General features: G+C 40.0%; 1 protein-coding gene across 2 annotated transcripts in view; it reads right to left on the reverse strand.

Annotated features, from left to right (window-relative positions):
- The window catches only part of palmdb (palmdelphin b), a 60,485-nt gene that overhangs the window by 32,162 nt on the left and 11,610 nt on the right, over positions 1-16,713 (reverse strand). For both annotated transcript variants that reach the window (XM_062021832.1, XM_062021835.1), the window contains exons 3-4: positions 11,582-11,662; positions 2,017-2,147 (exon numbers count right to left, since the gene is read on the reverse strand). In XM_062021832.1, coding sequence (XP_061877816.1) covers positions 2,017-2,147; positions 11,582-11,662 — 212 coding nt within the window. The remainder of the gene's footprint in view (positions 1-2,016; positions 2,148-11,581; positions 11,663-16,713) is intronic.

Raw genomic sequence — 16,713 nt, forward strand, 5'->3', positions numbered from 1 at the left:
TCTAATAAACATGTAATACTCTTATAAAGTCATGTCTAATAAACATGTAATACTCTTATAAAGTCATGTTTAATAAACATGTAATACTCTTATAAAGTCATGTTTAATAAACATGTAATACTCTTATAAAGTCATGTTTAATAAACATGTAATACTCTTATAAAGTCATGTTTAATAAACATGTAATACTCTTATAAAGTCATGTTTAATAAACATGTAATACTCTTATAAAGTCATGTTTAATAAACATGTAATACTCTTATAAAGTCATGTTTAATAAACATGTAATACTCTTATAAAGTCATGTTTAATAAACATGTAATACTCTTATAAAGTCATGTTTAATAAACATGTAATACTCTTATAAAGTCATGTCTAATAAACATGTAATACTCTTATAAAGTCATGTTTAATAAACATGTAATACTCTTATAAAGTCATGTCTAATAAACATGTAATACTCTTATAAAGTCATGTCTAATAAACATGTAATACTCTTATAAAGTCATGTCTAATAAACATGTAATACTCTTATAAAGTCATGTCTAATAAACATGTAATACTCTTATAAAGTCATGTTTAATAAACATGTAATACTCTTATAAAGTCATGTTTAATAAACATGTAATACTCTTATAAAGTCATGTTTAATAAACATGTAATACTCTTATAAAGTCATGTTTAATAAACATGTAATACTCTTATAAAGTCATGTTTAATAAACATGTAATACTCTTATAAAGTCATGTTTAATAAACATGTAATACTCTTATAAAGTCATGTTTAATAAACATGTAATACTCTTATAAAGTCATGTTTAATAAACATGTAATACTCTTATAAAGTCATGTTTAATAAACATGTAATACTCTTATAAAGTCATGTTTAATAAACATGTAATACTCTTATAAAGTCATGTTTAATAAACATGTAATACTCTTATAAAGTCATGTTTAATAAAGATGTAATACTCTTATAAAGTCATGTTTAATAAACATGTAATACTCTTATAAAGTCATGTTTAATAAACATGTAATACTCTTATAAAGTCATGTTTAATAAACATGTAATACTCTTATAAAGTCATGTTTAATAAAGATGTAATACTCTTATAAAGTCATGTTTAATAAACATGTAATACTCTTATAAAGTCATGTTTAATAAACATGTAAAACTCTTATAAAGTCATGTTTAATAAACATGTAATACTCTTATAAAGTCATGTTTAATAAACATGTAATACTCTTATAAAGTCATGTTTAATAAACATGTAATACTCTTATAAAGTCATGTTTAATAAAGATGTAATACTCTTATAAAGTCATGTTTAATAAACATGTAATACTCTTATAAAGTCATGTTTAATAAACATGTAATACTCTTATAAAGTCATGTTTAATAAACATGTAATACTCTTATAAAGTCATGTTTAATAAACATGTAATACTCTTATAAAGTCATGTTTAATAAACATGTAATACTCTTATAAAGTCATGTTTAATAAACATGTAATACTCTTATAAAGTCATGTTTAATAAACATGTAATACTCTTATAAAGTCATGTTTAATAAACATGTAATACTCTTATAAAGTCATGTTTAATAAACATGTAATACTCTTATAAAGTCATGTTTAATAAACATGTAATACTCTTATAAAGTCATGTTTAATAAACATGTAATACTCTTATAAAGTCATGTTTAATAAACATGTAATACTCTTATAAAGTCATGTTTAATAAACATGTAATACTCTTATAAAGTCATGTTTAATAAAGATGTAATAGTCTTAATAAAGATGTAATAGTCTTAATAAAGATGTAATAGTCTTAATAAAGATGTAATAGTCTTCCACAGCACTAGGTGGCAGCAGGCAGCATCATGAGTGAGACATGGAAGGTTATGCTCTCAATGATAATCAAATAAAAACTAAATATTTGCAGAGAAGGACTTTAAAGTGTCAATAAAGTTCCATTTGCTGCCATGTGGAGAATGCTGAGCGTTGACGGTCCTCACCTGTCAATGTGAGTCTGCAGCCGCTGACTTTGCTGCTGCTCATCCTGCGCCTGCAGCCTGCTCGCCTCCTCTTCCTCTCTGGACTGTGGACTCACACCATCCATCAGCCATTGCTCCCTCAGGGTCTTCTTCTGTGTGCACACCACACACCACACAATGTCAACACACACCACAAGGTCAAAGTCAACACACACCACACAAGGTCAAACTATTGAACAACTCATTATTACTACAACCCCGTTTCCATCTGTAAGTGCAAGTTAAAACTCTCCTATGCAAGGCCAAAAGCGTTTATCAACAACACCCAGAAACGCCGTGGGCTTCTCTGGGCCTGAGCTCATCTAAGATGGACTCATGCAAAGTGGAAAAGTGTTCTGTGGTCTGACGAGTCCACATTTCTAATTGTTTTTGGAAACTGTGGATGTCGTGTCCTCCGGACCAAAGAGGAAAAGAACCACCCGGATTGTTCTAGGGCAGGGGTCGGCAACCCGCGGCTCCTTGACCACTCTGATGCGGCTCAGCTACATACATGCCGACACCCCCGATTTTCCCAGGAGATTTATGGATCTCAGTGTCCCTCATAGATTACTCCCAGGGTAAAAATAATCATATTTCCACTCTAATGACTAAATAAAGGGCGTGGCCTAATTGCACTGCAGTAATTGTCCTCTATAGCATTTACATACAGCGTGCCAGTCCAGCCACATGGTGTTATTACTTGCACACACAGGAGACAGCAAAGCATACTTACTCATCAGCCACACAGCTTACACTGACGGTAGCCGTATCAAACAACTTTAACATTGTTACGTTACAAATATGCGCCACACTGTGAACCCACACCAAAAAAGAATGAAAAACACATTTCTGGAGAACATCCCACCGTAACACAACATAAACACAACACAACAAATACCCAGAATCCCATTCAGCCCTAACTCTTCCGGTCTACATTATACACCCCCGCTACCACCAAATCCCCCCACACATCAACCCCCCCCCCCCCCCCTCTCCGTGCGTTGGTTGAGCGGAAGAGTTAGGGCTGCATGGGATTCTGGGTATTGGTACCGTCAGTGTAAGATGTGTGGCTGCTGAGTTAGTACGCCTTGCTGTCACTTACGTGAGCAAGCTGAAGCTGCATTCTACGTGTGGTCGAACAGGTACACTGATAGGGCAGACTGTAGAGGGCGCCAAATGCAGGGCCATCACACTCTGATATTCGGGAGTCTCCCGGGAAAAATGAGAGGGTTGGCAAGTATGACGCTATCAAGCGCCATTCATTCAAAACTCGCGGGCCGCACTAACATCAAATTTCCACATGAAAGTGCGTGCCGGTGCGTGTGTCTGAGACCCCTGGTTAACATAGCACAAAGCATTTAAGCTTTGTATGCGGTGTTTTTCATTTTAAATTTAAAAAAATTTTTTGTGGCTCCCATTACTTTCTTTAATTTGTGAAACTTGCCAAAATGGCTCTTTGAGTGGTAAAGGTTGCCGACCCCTGTTCTAGGGTGAAAGTGTAAAAGGTGTGATGGTATGGGGGTGTATTAGTGGTCAAGACATGTTCTAGGGTGAAAGTGTAAAAGGCAGCATGTGTGATGGTATGGGGGTGTATTAGTGGTCAAGACATGTTCTAGGGTGAAAGTGTAAGAGGCAGCATGTGTGATGGTATGGGGGTGTATTAGTGGTCAAGACATGTTCTAGGGTGAAAGTGTAAAAGGCAGCATGTGTGGTGGTATGGGGGTGTATTAGTGGTCAAGACATGTTCTAGGGTGAAAGTGTAGTAGGCAGCATGTGTGATGGTATGGGGGTGTATTAGTGGTCAACACATGTTCTAGGGTGAAAGTGTAAAAGGCAGCATGTGTGATGGTATGGGGGTGTATTAGTGGTCAAGACATGTTCTAGGGTGAAAGTGTAAGAGGCAGCATGTGTGATGGTATGGGGGTGTATTAGTGGTCAAGACATGTTCTAGGGTGAAAGTGTAAAAGGTGTGATGGTATGGGGGTGTATTAGTGGTCAAGACATGTTCTAGGGTGAAAGTGTAGAAGGCAGCATGTGTGATGGTATGGGGGTGTATTAGTGGTCAAGACATGTTCTAGGGTGAAAGTGTAGAAGGCAGCATGTGTGATGGTATGGGGGTGTATTAGTGGTCAAGACATGTTCTAGGGTGAAAGTGTAAAAGGTGTGATGGTATGGGGGTGTATTAGTGGTCAAGACATGTTCTAGGGTGAAAGTGTAGAAGGCAGCATGTGTGATGGTATGGGGGTGTATTAGTGGTCAAGACATGTTCTAGGGTGAAAGTGTAAAAGGTGTGATGGTATGGGGGTGTATTAGTGGTCAAGACATGTTCTAGGGTGAAAGTGTAGAAGGCAGCATGTGTGATGGTATGGGGGTGTATTAGTGGTCAAGACATGTTCTAGGGTGAAAGTGTAAAAGGTGTGATGGTATGGGGGTGTATTAGTGGTCAAGACATGTTCTAGGGTGAAAGTGTAAAAGGCAGCATGTGTGATGGTATGGGGGTGTATTAGTGGTCAAGACATGTTCTAGGGTGAAAGTGTAAAAGGCAGCATGTGTGATGGTATGGGGGTGTATTAGTGGTCAAGACATGTTCTAGGGTGAAAGTGTAAAAGGCAGCATGTGTGATGGTATGGGGGTGTATTAGTGGTCAAGACATGTTCTAGGGTGAAAGTGTAGAAGGCAGCATGTGTGATGGTATGGGGGTGTATTAGTGGTCAAGACATGTTCTAGGGTGAAAGTGTAAAAGGCAGCATGTGTGATGGTATGGGGGTGTATTAGTGGTCAAGACATGTTCTAGGGTGAAAGTGTAAAAGGCAGCATGTGTGATGGTATGGGGGTGTATTAGTGGCCAAGACATGTTCTAGGGTGAAAGTGTAGAAGGCAGCATGTGTGATGGTATGGGGGTGTATTAGTGGTCAAGACATGTTCTAGGGTGAAAGTGTAAAAGGCAGCATGTGTGATGGTATGGGGGTGTATTAGTGGTCAAGACATGTTCTAGGGTGAAAGTGTAAAAGGTGTGATGGTATGGGGGTGTATTAGTGGTCAAGACATGTTCTAGGGTGAAAGTGTAGAAGGCAGCATGTGTGATGGTATGGGGGTGTATTAGTGGTCAAGACATGTTCTAGGGTGAAAGTGTAAAAGGCAGCATGTGTGATGGTATGGGGGTGTATTAGTGGTCAAGACATGTTCTAGGGTGAAAGTGTAAAAGGCAGCATGTGTGATGGTATGGGGGTGTATTAGTGGTCAAGACATGTTCTAGGGTGAAAGTGTAAAAGGTGTGATGGTATGGGGGTGTATTAGTGGTCAAGACATGTTCTAGGGTGAAAGTGTAGAAGGCAGCATGTGTGATGGTATGGGGGTGTATTAGTGGTCAAGACATGTTCTAGGGTGAAAGTGTAAAAGGCAGCATGTGTGATGGTATGGGGGTGTATTAGTGGTCAAGACATGTTCTAGGGTGAAAGTGTAAAAGGCAGCATGTGTGATGGTATGGGGGTGTATTAGTGGTCAAGACATGTTCTAGGGTGAAAGTGTAAAAGGCAGCATGTGTGATGGTATGGGGGTGTATTAGTGGTCAAGACATGTTCTAGGGTGAAAGTGTAAAAGGCAGCATGTGTGATGGTATGGGGGTGTATTAGTGGTCAAGACATGTTCTAGGGTGAAAGTGTAAAAGGCAGCATGTGTGATGGTATGGGGGTGTATTAGTGGTCAAGACATGTTCTAGGGTGAAAGTGTAGAAGGCAGCATGTGTGATGGTATGGGGGTGTATTAGTGGTCAAGACATGTTCTAGGGTGAAAGTGTAAAAGGCAGCATGTGTGATGGTATGGGGGTGTATTAGTGGTCAAGACATGTTCTAGGGTGAAAGTGTAGAAGGCAGCATGTGTGATGGTATGGGGGTGTATTAGTGGTCAAGACATGTTCTAGGGTGAAAGTGTAAAAGGTGTGATGGTATGGGGGTGTATTAGTGGTCAAGACATGTTCTAGGGTGAAAGTGTAAAAGGTGTGATGGTATGGGGGTGTATTAGTGGTCAAGACATGTTCTAGGGTGAAAGTGTAAAAGGCAGCATGTGTGATGGTATGGGGGTGTATTAGTGGTCAAGACATGTTCTAGGGTGAAAGTGTAAAAGGCAGCATGTGTGATGGTATGGGGGTGTATTAGTGGTCAAGACATGTTCTAGGGTGAAAGTGTAAAAGGCAGCATGTGTGATGGTATGGGGGTGTATTAGTGGCCAAGACATGTTCTAGGGTGAAAGTGTAGAAGGCAGCATGTGTGATGGTATGGGGGTGTATTAGTGGTCAAGACATGTTCTAGGGTGAAAGTGTAAAAGGTGTGATGGTATGGGGGTGTATTAGTGGTCAAGACATGTTCTAGGGTGAAAGTGTAAAAGGTGTGATGGTATGGGGGTGTATTAGTGGTCAAGACATGTTCTAGGGTGAAAGTGTAAAAGGCAGCATGTGTGATGGTATGGGGGTGTATTAGTGGTCAAGACATGTTCTAGGGTGAAAGTGTAAAAGGCAGCATGTGTGATGGTATGGGGGTGTATTAGTGGTCAAGACATGTTCTAGGGTGAAAGTGTAAAAGGCAGCATGTGTGATGGTATGGGGGTGTATTAGTGGTCAAGACATGTTCTAGGGTGAAAGTGTAAAAGGTGTGATGGTATGGGGGTGTATTAGTGGTCAAGACATGTTCTAGGGTGAAAGTGTAAAAGGCAGCATGTGTGATGGTATGGGGGTGTATTAGTGGTCAAGACATGTTCTAGGGTGAAAGTGTAGAAGGCAGCATGTGTGATGGTATGGGGGTGTATTAGTGGTCAAGACATGTTCTAGGGTGAAAGTGTAAAAGGCAGCATGTGTGATGGTATGGGGGTGTATTAGTGGTCAAGACATGTTCTAGGGTGAAAGTGTAAAAGGTGTGATGGTATGGGGGTGTATTAGTGGTCAAGACATGTTCTAGGGTGAAAGTGTAGAAGGCAGCATGTGTGATGGTATGGGGGTGTATTAGTGGTCAAGACATGTTCTAGGGTGAAAGTGTAGAAGGCAGCATGTGTGATGGTATGGGGGTGTATTAGTGGTCAAGACATGTTCTAGGGTGAAAGTGTAGAAGGCAGCATGTGTGATGGTATGGGGGTGTATTAGTGGTCAAGACATGTTCTAGGGTGAAAGTGTAAAAGGTGTGATGGTATGGGGGTGTATTAGTGGTCAAGACATGTTCTAGGGTGAAAGTGTAAAAGGTGTGATGGTATGGGGGTGTATTAGTGGTCAAGACATGTTCTAGGGTGAAAGTGTAAAAGGCAGCATGTGTGATGGTATGGGGGTGTATTAGTGGTCAAGACATGTTCTAGGGTGAAAGTGTAAAAGGCAGCATGTGTGATGGTATGGGGGTGTATTAGTGGTCAAGACATGTTCTAGGGTGAAAGTGTAAAAGGCAGCATGTGTGATGGTATGGGGGTGTATTAGTGGTCAAGACATGTTCTAGGGTGAAAGTGTAAAAGGTGTGATGGTATGGGGGTGTATTAGTGGTCAAGACATGTTCTAGGGTGAAAGTGTAAAAGGCAGCATGTGTGATGGTATGGGGGTGTATTAGTGGTCAAGACATGTTCTAGGGTGAAAGTGTAGAAGGCAGCATGTGTGATGGTATGGGGGTGTATTAGTGGTCAAGACATGTTCTAGGGTGAAAGTGTAAAAGGCAGCATGTGTGATGGTATGGGGGTGTATTAGTGGTCAAGACATGTTCTAGGGTGAAAGTGTAAAAGGTGTGATGGTATGGGGGTGTATTAGTGGTCAAGACATGTTCTAGGGTGAAAGTGTAGAAGGCAGCATGTGTGATGGTATGGGGGTGTATTAGTGGTCAAGACATGTTCTAGGGTGAAAGTGTAGAAGGCAGCATGTGTGATGGTATGGGGGTGTATTAGTGGTCAAGACATGTTCTAGGGTGAAAGTGTAGAAGGCAGCATGTGTGATGGTATGGGGGTGTATTAGTGGTCAAGACATGTTCTAGGGTGAAAGTGTAGAAGGCAGCATGTGTGATGTCATATGGAAACAAGGTTTGTACATCTAAAAAAAAAGGTTTGATTTTCATTATAAATGTCATCACAACTATTTTAATCAGCACTGAGTATAAGGTAAACAAACATGTTTTCATTATAAATATTACCACAACTATTTGAGCTGTGTAGAACTTGCACCTGGCTCGCTGACAACAAGCTATCCATACACTTGGGTAAAACAGAATCCATCCTGTTTGGGTCCCACATCAATCTCAAAAAAGTCAGTGACTTCACCATAAAAGTGGGTGACATTGTTATCACCAGGAAAGATGAGATCACCTACCTAGGTTCCATTCTAGAGGCTAACCTTTCCTGTGATAAAATGGCAACCAAGGTAATCAAAAAGGTCAACCAACGAACGAGATTTCTCTACAGAATCTCCTCTCTGGTCAACAAAAGCACCTTGAGGATTCTGGCGGGAACTCTCGTTCAACCCTTTTTCCATTACGCATGCACCTCCTGGTACCCTAGCACCTCCAAAACCCTCAAATCTAAACTCCAAACATCCCAGAACAAGCTAGTCAGGTTACTTCTAGACCTCCACCCCAGATCCCACCTCACTCCTACCCACTTCTCTAAAGTGGGCTGGCTCAAGGTGGAGGACAGAGTAAAACAACTTGCACTGAGCCTGGTCTATAAAACACCTCCCTGATACCGAAGTACATGTCAAACTACTTCCTTAACGTAAATGACCGCCATAACCACAACACCAGGGGGAGCTCCACTAACCACGTTAAACCCAGATTCCCAACTAACAAAGGTCTTAACTCATTCTCTTTCTATGCCACATCAATGTGGAATGCACTCCCAACAGGTATAAAAGAAAGGGCATCTCTATCCTCCTTCAAAACCGCAATAAAAGTTCACCTCCAGGCAGTTCTAACCCTAAACTAACACCCTCCCCGGATTGCTAATAATCAAATGTAAACAATCAAATGCAGATACTTTTTCTTATGCCTTCTGATCTCTCTCTCTCTCTCTCTATGTCCACTACTTGCTGTCCATACCCCCCCCCCCCCCTCCACACCCCTGATTGTAAATAATGTAAATAATTCAATGTGATTATCTTGTGTGATGACTGTATTATGATGATAGTATATATGATAGTATATATCTGTATCATGAATCCATTTAAGTGGACCCCGACTTAAACAAGTTGAAAAACTTATTCGGGTGTTACCATTTAGTGGTCAATTGTACAGAATATGTACTTCACTGTGCAACCTACTAATACAAGTCTCAATCAATCAATCAATCAATCAGCAATTAGTAGAAGGTAAACAAACATGTCTACTGGAACTACAAGTCACTATTTCAGGACTAGAATGCAAACTAGTCAGTAGGTAGGGATGGTGTCCAATCCCAAATCCAACGCTGCCATATTACGCTATTTGCACTTTGGCCATCACTCCAGCAGAACTGAGAGCCAAACTGCCACTCGGGTGAGGCTGTTATGTTTAATGCCAACAAAGAAGTGAACTCCAAAAACCCAACATAAGTAAAGCAAAGTTAAGTTAAAGTGCCAATGATTGTCACACACACACTAGGTGTGGTGAAATTATTCTCTGCATTTGACCCATCACCCTTGATCACCCACTGGGAGGTGAGGGGAGCAGTGAGCAGCATAGGCCGCGCCCGGGAATCATTTTTGGTGATTTAACCCCCAATTCCAACTTTTAATGCTGAGTGCCAAGCAGGGAGGTAATGGCTCCCATTTTTATAGTCTTTGGTATGACTGGGCCGGGGTCTCAGGGCGGACACTCTAACCCAGGGGTCACCAATGCGGTGCCCGTAAGGACCAGATGAGTAGCCCGCTGGCCTGTTCTAAAAATAGCTCAAATAGCAGCACTTACCAGTGAGCTGCCTCGATTTTTTTAAATGTTATTTATTTACTAGCAAGCTGGTCTCGCTTTGCCCGACATTTTTAATTCTAAGAGAGACAAAACTCAAATAGAATTTGAAAATCCAAGAAAATATTTTAAAGACTTGGTCTTCACTTGTTTAAATAAATTCATTATTTTTTTACTTTGCTTCTTATAACTTTCAGAAAGACAATTTTAGAGAAAAAATACAACCTTAAAAATGATTTTAGGATTTTTAAACACATATACCTTTTTACCTTTTAAATTCCTTCCTCTTCTTTCCTGACAATTTAAATCAATGTTCAAGTAAATTTATTTTTTTTGTCGTAAAGAATAATAAATACATTTTAATTTAATTCTTCATTTTAGCTTCTGTTTTTTCGACGAAGAATATTTGTGAAATATTTCTTCAAACTTATTATGATTAAAATTCAAAAAAAATATTCTAGAAAATCTGTAGAATCAAATTTGAATCTTATTTCAAAGTCTTTTGAATTTCTTTTAAAATTTTTGTTCTGGAAAATCTAGAAGAAATAATGATTTGTCTTTGTTAGAAATATAGCTTGGTCCAATTTGTTATATATTCTAACAAAGTGTAGATTGGATTTCAACCTATTCAAAATATGTCATCAAAATTTTAAAAGTAATCTTAATCAGGAAAAATGACTAATTATGTTCCATAAATTCATTTTTTTAATTTTTTTCAAAAAGATTCGAATTAGCTAGTTTTTCTCTTCTTTTTTTCGGTTGAATTTTGAATTTTAAAGAGTCCAAATTGAAGATAAACTATGTTTAAAAATGTAATTGTCATTTTTTTATGTTTTCTCCTCTTTTAAACCGTTCAATTAAGTGTAAATATCATTAATTATTAATAATAACATAGAGTTAAAGGTAAATTGAGCAAATTGGCTATTTCTGGCAATTTATTTAAGTGTGTATCAAACTGGTAGCCCTTCGCATTAATCACTACCCAAGAAGTAGCTCTTGCTTTCAAAAAGGTTGCTGACCCCTGCTCTAACCACTAGGTCACTGAGTAGGTGGCTCCACTTTTCCAAAAAACGCCATTATTCCTGAACAATTTGGAGCTAATCCTCCTTTTTCATTGTCCCATTTAAAGCAGCAGTTCCATTGGCAGCATAATACTACCACCACCATGCTTGACGGTAGGGATGGTGTTCCTGGCCTCACCTTTTCTCCTCCAAACATATTGCTGGGTATTGTGGCCAAACAGCTCCATTTTTGTTTCATCTGACCACAGAACTTTCCTCCAGAAGGTCTTATCTCTGTCCATGTGGAGCTGTTTGGCCACAATAGCCAGCAATATGAGTTGAGGCCTTTAATCCCAGGAACACCATGCCTACCGTCAAGCATGGTGGTGGTAGTATTATGCTGCCAATGGAACTGCTGCTTTAAATGGGACAATGAAAAAGGAGGATTAGCTCCAAATTGTTCAGGACAAGCTAAAATCACCAGCACGGAGGTTGGGTCTTGTTGGGTGTTCCAACAGGACAATGACATCCAGTAACTAGCACTGGTTGAGAGTGGTGATGACATCCAGTAACTAACACTGATAAGATCTCTGACTACATTCCAACTCTGAGTGTTGACCTTGACATTGCACTATTGAGCTGATGACAAATGACCTTGATGTACTGCAGTTTGAGTTTTTCTTCCTCGATCTGTCCTCTTTTCCTGGCAATGTCTTCCTGCACCCTCCTTTTGTCCTGGGGAGAAGACAACATGTTAGGATCACACTGAGAAGAAGGTGAGGTTGGTGAAGTCTAGTGAGAAGAAGGTGAAGTCTAGTCAGAAGAAGGTGAGGTTGGTGAAGTCTAGTGAGAAGAAGGTGAAGTCTAGTAAGAAGGTGAAGTCTAGTAAGAAGGTGAAGTCTAGTGAGAAGAAGGTGAAGTCTAGTAAGAAGGTGAAGTCTAGTAAGAAGGTGAAGTCTAGTGAGAAGAAGGTGAAGTCTAGTAAGAAGGTGAAGTCTAGTAAGAAGGTGAAGTCTAGTGAGAAGAAGGTGAAGTCTAGTAAGAAGGTGAAGTCTAGTAAGAAGGTGAAGTCTAGTGAGAAGAAGGTGAAGTCTAGTAAGAAGGTGAAGTCTAGTAAGAAGGTGAAGTCTAGTGAGAAGAAGGTGAAGTCTAGTAAGAAGGTGAAGTCTAGTAAGAAGGTGAAGTCTAGTAAGAAGGTGAAGTCTAGTGTTGCTAGGATTACACAGCAGTGAAATGTGATCTCTTTAATTACGTCTGTGGATATTTATGGTGCAGACTGACTTTGACTAAGTTGTCTGTGACCTCTACCCACTAGAGACTACTGTACTTGTATGTGTACCCACTAGAGACTACTGTACTAGTATGTGTACCCACTAGAGACTACTGTACTAGTATGTGTACCCACTAGAGACTACTGTACTTGTATGTGTACCCACTAGAGACTACTGTACTTGTATGTGTACCCACTAGAGACTACTGTACTTGTATGTGTACCCACTAGAGACTACTGTAGTTGTATGTGTACCCACTACAGACTACAGTACTAGTATGTGTACCCACTAGAGACTACTGTACTAGTATGTGTACCCACTAGAGACTACTGTAGTTGTATGTGTACCCACTACAGACTACAGTACTAGTATGTGTACCCACTAGAGACTACAGTACTAGTATGTGTACCCACTAGAGACTACTGTACTAGTATGTGTACCCACTACAGACTACTGTACTTGTATGTGTACCCACTACAGACTACTGTACTAGTATGTGTACCCACTACAGACTACTGTACTAGTATGTGTACCCACTAGAGACTACTGTACTTGTATGTGTACCCACTAGAGACTACAGTACTAGTATGTGTACCCACTAGAGACTACAGTACTAGTATGTGTACCCACTAGAGACTACTGTACTTGTATGTGTACCCACTAGAGACTACTGTACTTGTATGTGTACCCACTACAGACTACTGTACTTGTATGTGTACCCACTAGAGACTACTGTACTTGTATGTGTACCCACTAGAGACTACTGTACTAGTATGTGTACCCACTAGAGACTATTGTACTTATATGTGTACCCACTAGAGACTACTGTACTTGTATGTGTACCCACTAGAGACTACTGTACTTATATGTGTACCCACTAGAGACTACTGTACTAGTATGCATACCCACTACAGACTACTGTACTTGTATGTGTACCCACTAGAGACTACTGTACTAGTATGTGTACCCACTAGAGACTACTGTACTTATATGTGTACCCACTACAGACTACTGTACTTGTATGTGTACCCACTACAGACTACTGTACTAGTATGTGTACCCACTAGAGACTACTGTACTTATATGTGTACCCACTAGAGACTACTGTACTAGTATGTGTACCCACTACAGACTACTGTACTAGTATGTGTACCCACTAGAGACTACTGTACTTGTATGTGTACCCACTACAGACTACTGTACTAGTATGTGTACCCACTAGAGACTACTGTACTTATATGTGTACCCACTAGAGACTACTGTACTAGTATGTGTACCCACTACAGACTACTGTACTAGTATGTGTACCCACTAGAGACTACTGTACTTATATGTGTACCCACTAGAGACTACTGTACTTATATGTGTACCCACTAGAGACTACTGTACTAGTATGTGTACCCACTAGAGACTACAGTACTTGTATGTGTACCCACTAGAGACTACTGTACTTGTATGTGTACCCACTAGAGACTACTGTACTAGTATGTGTACCCACTAGAGACTACTGTACTAGTATGTGTACCCACTAGAGACTACTGTACTAGTATGTGTACCCACTAGAGACTACAGTACTTGTATGTGTACCCACTAGAGACTACTGTACTAGTATGTGTACCCACTACAGACTACTGTACTTATATGTGTACCCACTAGAGACTACTGTACTAGTATGTGTACCCACTACAGACTACTGTACTAGTATGTGTACCCACTAGAGACTACTGTACTTGTATGTGTACCCACTAGAGACTACAGTACTTGTATGTGTACCCACTAGAGACTACTGTACTAGTATGTGTACCCACTAGAGACTACTGTACTAGTATGTGTACCCACTACAGACTACTGTACTAGTATGTGTACCCACTAGAGACTACTGTACTTATATGTGTACCCACTAGAGACTACTGTACTAGTATGTGTACCCACTACAGACTACTGTACTAGTATGTGTACCCACTAGAGACTACTGTACTTATATGTGTACCCACTAGAGACTACTGTACTTATATGTGTACCCACTAGAGACTACTGTACTAGTATGTGTACCCACTAGAGACTACAGTACTTGTATGTGTACCCACTAGAGACTACTGTACTTGTATGTGTACCCACTAGAGACTACTGTACTAGTATGTGTACCCACTAGAGACTACTGTACTAGTATGTGTACCCACTAGAGACTACTGTACTAGTATGTGTACCCACTAGAGACTACTGTACTTATATGTGTACCCACTAGAGACTACAGTACTAGTATGTGTACCCACTACAGACTACTGTACTAGTATGTGTACCCACTAGAGACTACTGTACTAGTATGTGTACCCACTAGAGACTACTGTACTAGTATGTGTACCCACTAGAGACTACTGTACTAGTATGTGTACCCACTAGAGACTACTGTACTAGTATGTGTACCCACTAGAGACTACTGTACTTATATGTGTACCCACTAGAGACTACAGTACTAGTATGTGTACCCACTACAGACTACTGTACTAGTATGTGTACCCACTACAGACTACTGTACTTATATGTGTACCCACTAGAGACTACAGTACTAGTATGTGTACCCACTAGAGACTACTGTACTAGTATGTGTACCCACTACAGACTACTGTACTAGTATGTGTACCCACTAGAGACTACTGTACTTATATGTGTACCCACTAGAGACTACTGTACTAGTATGTGTACCCACTACAGACTACTGTACTAGTATGTGTACCCACTACAGACTACTGTACTTGTATGTGTACCCACTAGAGACTACTGTACTTATATGTGTACCCACTAGAGACTACTGTACTTATATGTGTACCCACTAGAGACTACTGTACTAGTATGTGTACCCACTAGAGACTACAGTACTTATATGTGTACCCACTAGAGACTACTGTACTTGTATGTGTACCCACTAGAGACTACTGTACTAGTATGTGTACCCACTACAGACTACTGTACTAGTATGTGTACCCACTAGAGACTACTGTACTTATATGTGTACCCACTAGAGACTACTGTACTAGTATGTGTACCCACTAGAGACTATTGTACTTATATGTGTACCCACTAGAGACTACTGTACTTGTATGTGTACCCACTAGAGACTACTGTACTTATATGTGTACCCACTAGAGACTACTGTACTAGTATGCATACCCACTACAGACTACTGTACTTGTATGTGTACCCACTAGAGACTACTGTACTAGTATGTGTACCCACTAGAGACTACTGTACTAGTATGTGTACCCACTAGAGACTACTGTACTTGTATGTGTACCCACTACAGACTACTGTACTAGTATGTGTACCCACTAGAGACTACTGTACTTATATGTGTACCCACTAGAGACTACTGTACTAGTATGTGTACCCACTACAGACTACTGTACTAGTATGTGTACCCACTAGAGACTACTGTACTTATATGTGTACCCACTAGAGACTACTGTACTTATATGTGTACCCACTAGAGACTACTGTACTTATATGTGTACCCACTAGAGACTACTGTACTAGTATGTGTACCCACTAGAGACTACAGTACTTGTATGTGTACCCACTAGAGACTACTGTACTTGTATGTGTACCCACTAGAGACTACTGTACTAGTATGTGTACCCACTAGAGACTACTGTACTAGTATGTGTACCCACTAGAGACTACTGTACTTATATGTGTACCCACTAGAGACTACAGTACTAGTATGTGTACCCACTACAGACTACTGTACTAGTATGTGTACCCACTACAGACTACTGTACTTATATGTGTACCCACTAGAGACTACAGTACTAGTATGTGTACCCACTAGAGACTACTGTACTAGTATGTGTACCCACTACAGACTACTGTACTAGTATGTGTACCCACTAGAGACTACTGTACTTATATGTGTACCCACTAGAGACTACTGTACTAGTATGTGTACCCACTACAGACTACTGTACTTGTATGTGTACCCACTAGAGACTACTGTACTTATATGTGTACCCACTAGAGACTACTGTACTTATATGTGTACCCACTAGAGACTACTGTACTAGTATGTGTACCCACTAGAGACTACAGTACTTATATGTGTACCCACTAGAGACTACTGTACTTGTATGTGTACCCACTAGAGACTACTGTACTAGTATGTGTACCCACTACAGACTACTGTACTAGTATGTGTACCCACTAGAGACTACTGTACTTATATGTGTACCCACTAGAGACTACAGTACTAGTATGTGTACCCACTACAGACTACTGTACTAGTATGTGTACCCACTACAGACTACTGTACTTATATGTGTACCCACTAGAGACTACTGTACTAGTATGTGTACCCACTACAGACTACTGTACTAGTATGTGTACCCACTAGAGACTACTGTACTTATATGTGTACCCACTAGAGACTACTGTACTAGTATGTGTACCCACTACAGACTACTGTACTTGTATGTGTACCCACTAGAGACTACTGTACTAGTATGTGTACCCACTACAGACTAC

This window comes from Entelurus aequoreus, linkage group LG15 (genome assembly GCF_033978785.1).
Source record: "Entelurus aequoreus isolate RoL-2023_Sb linkage group LG15, RoL_Eaeq_v1.1, whole genome shotgun sequence".
In the NCBI taxonomy this organism is placed as follows: Eukaryota; Metazoa; Chordata; class Actinopteri; order Syngnathiformes; family Syngnathidae; genus Entelurus; species Entelurus aequoreus.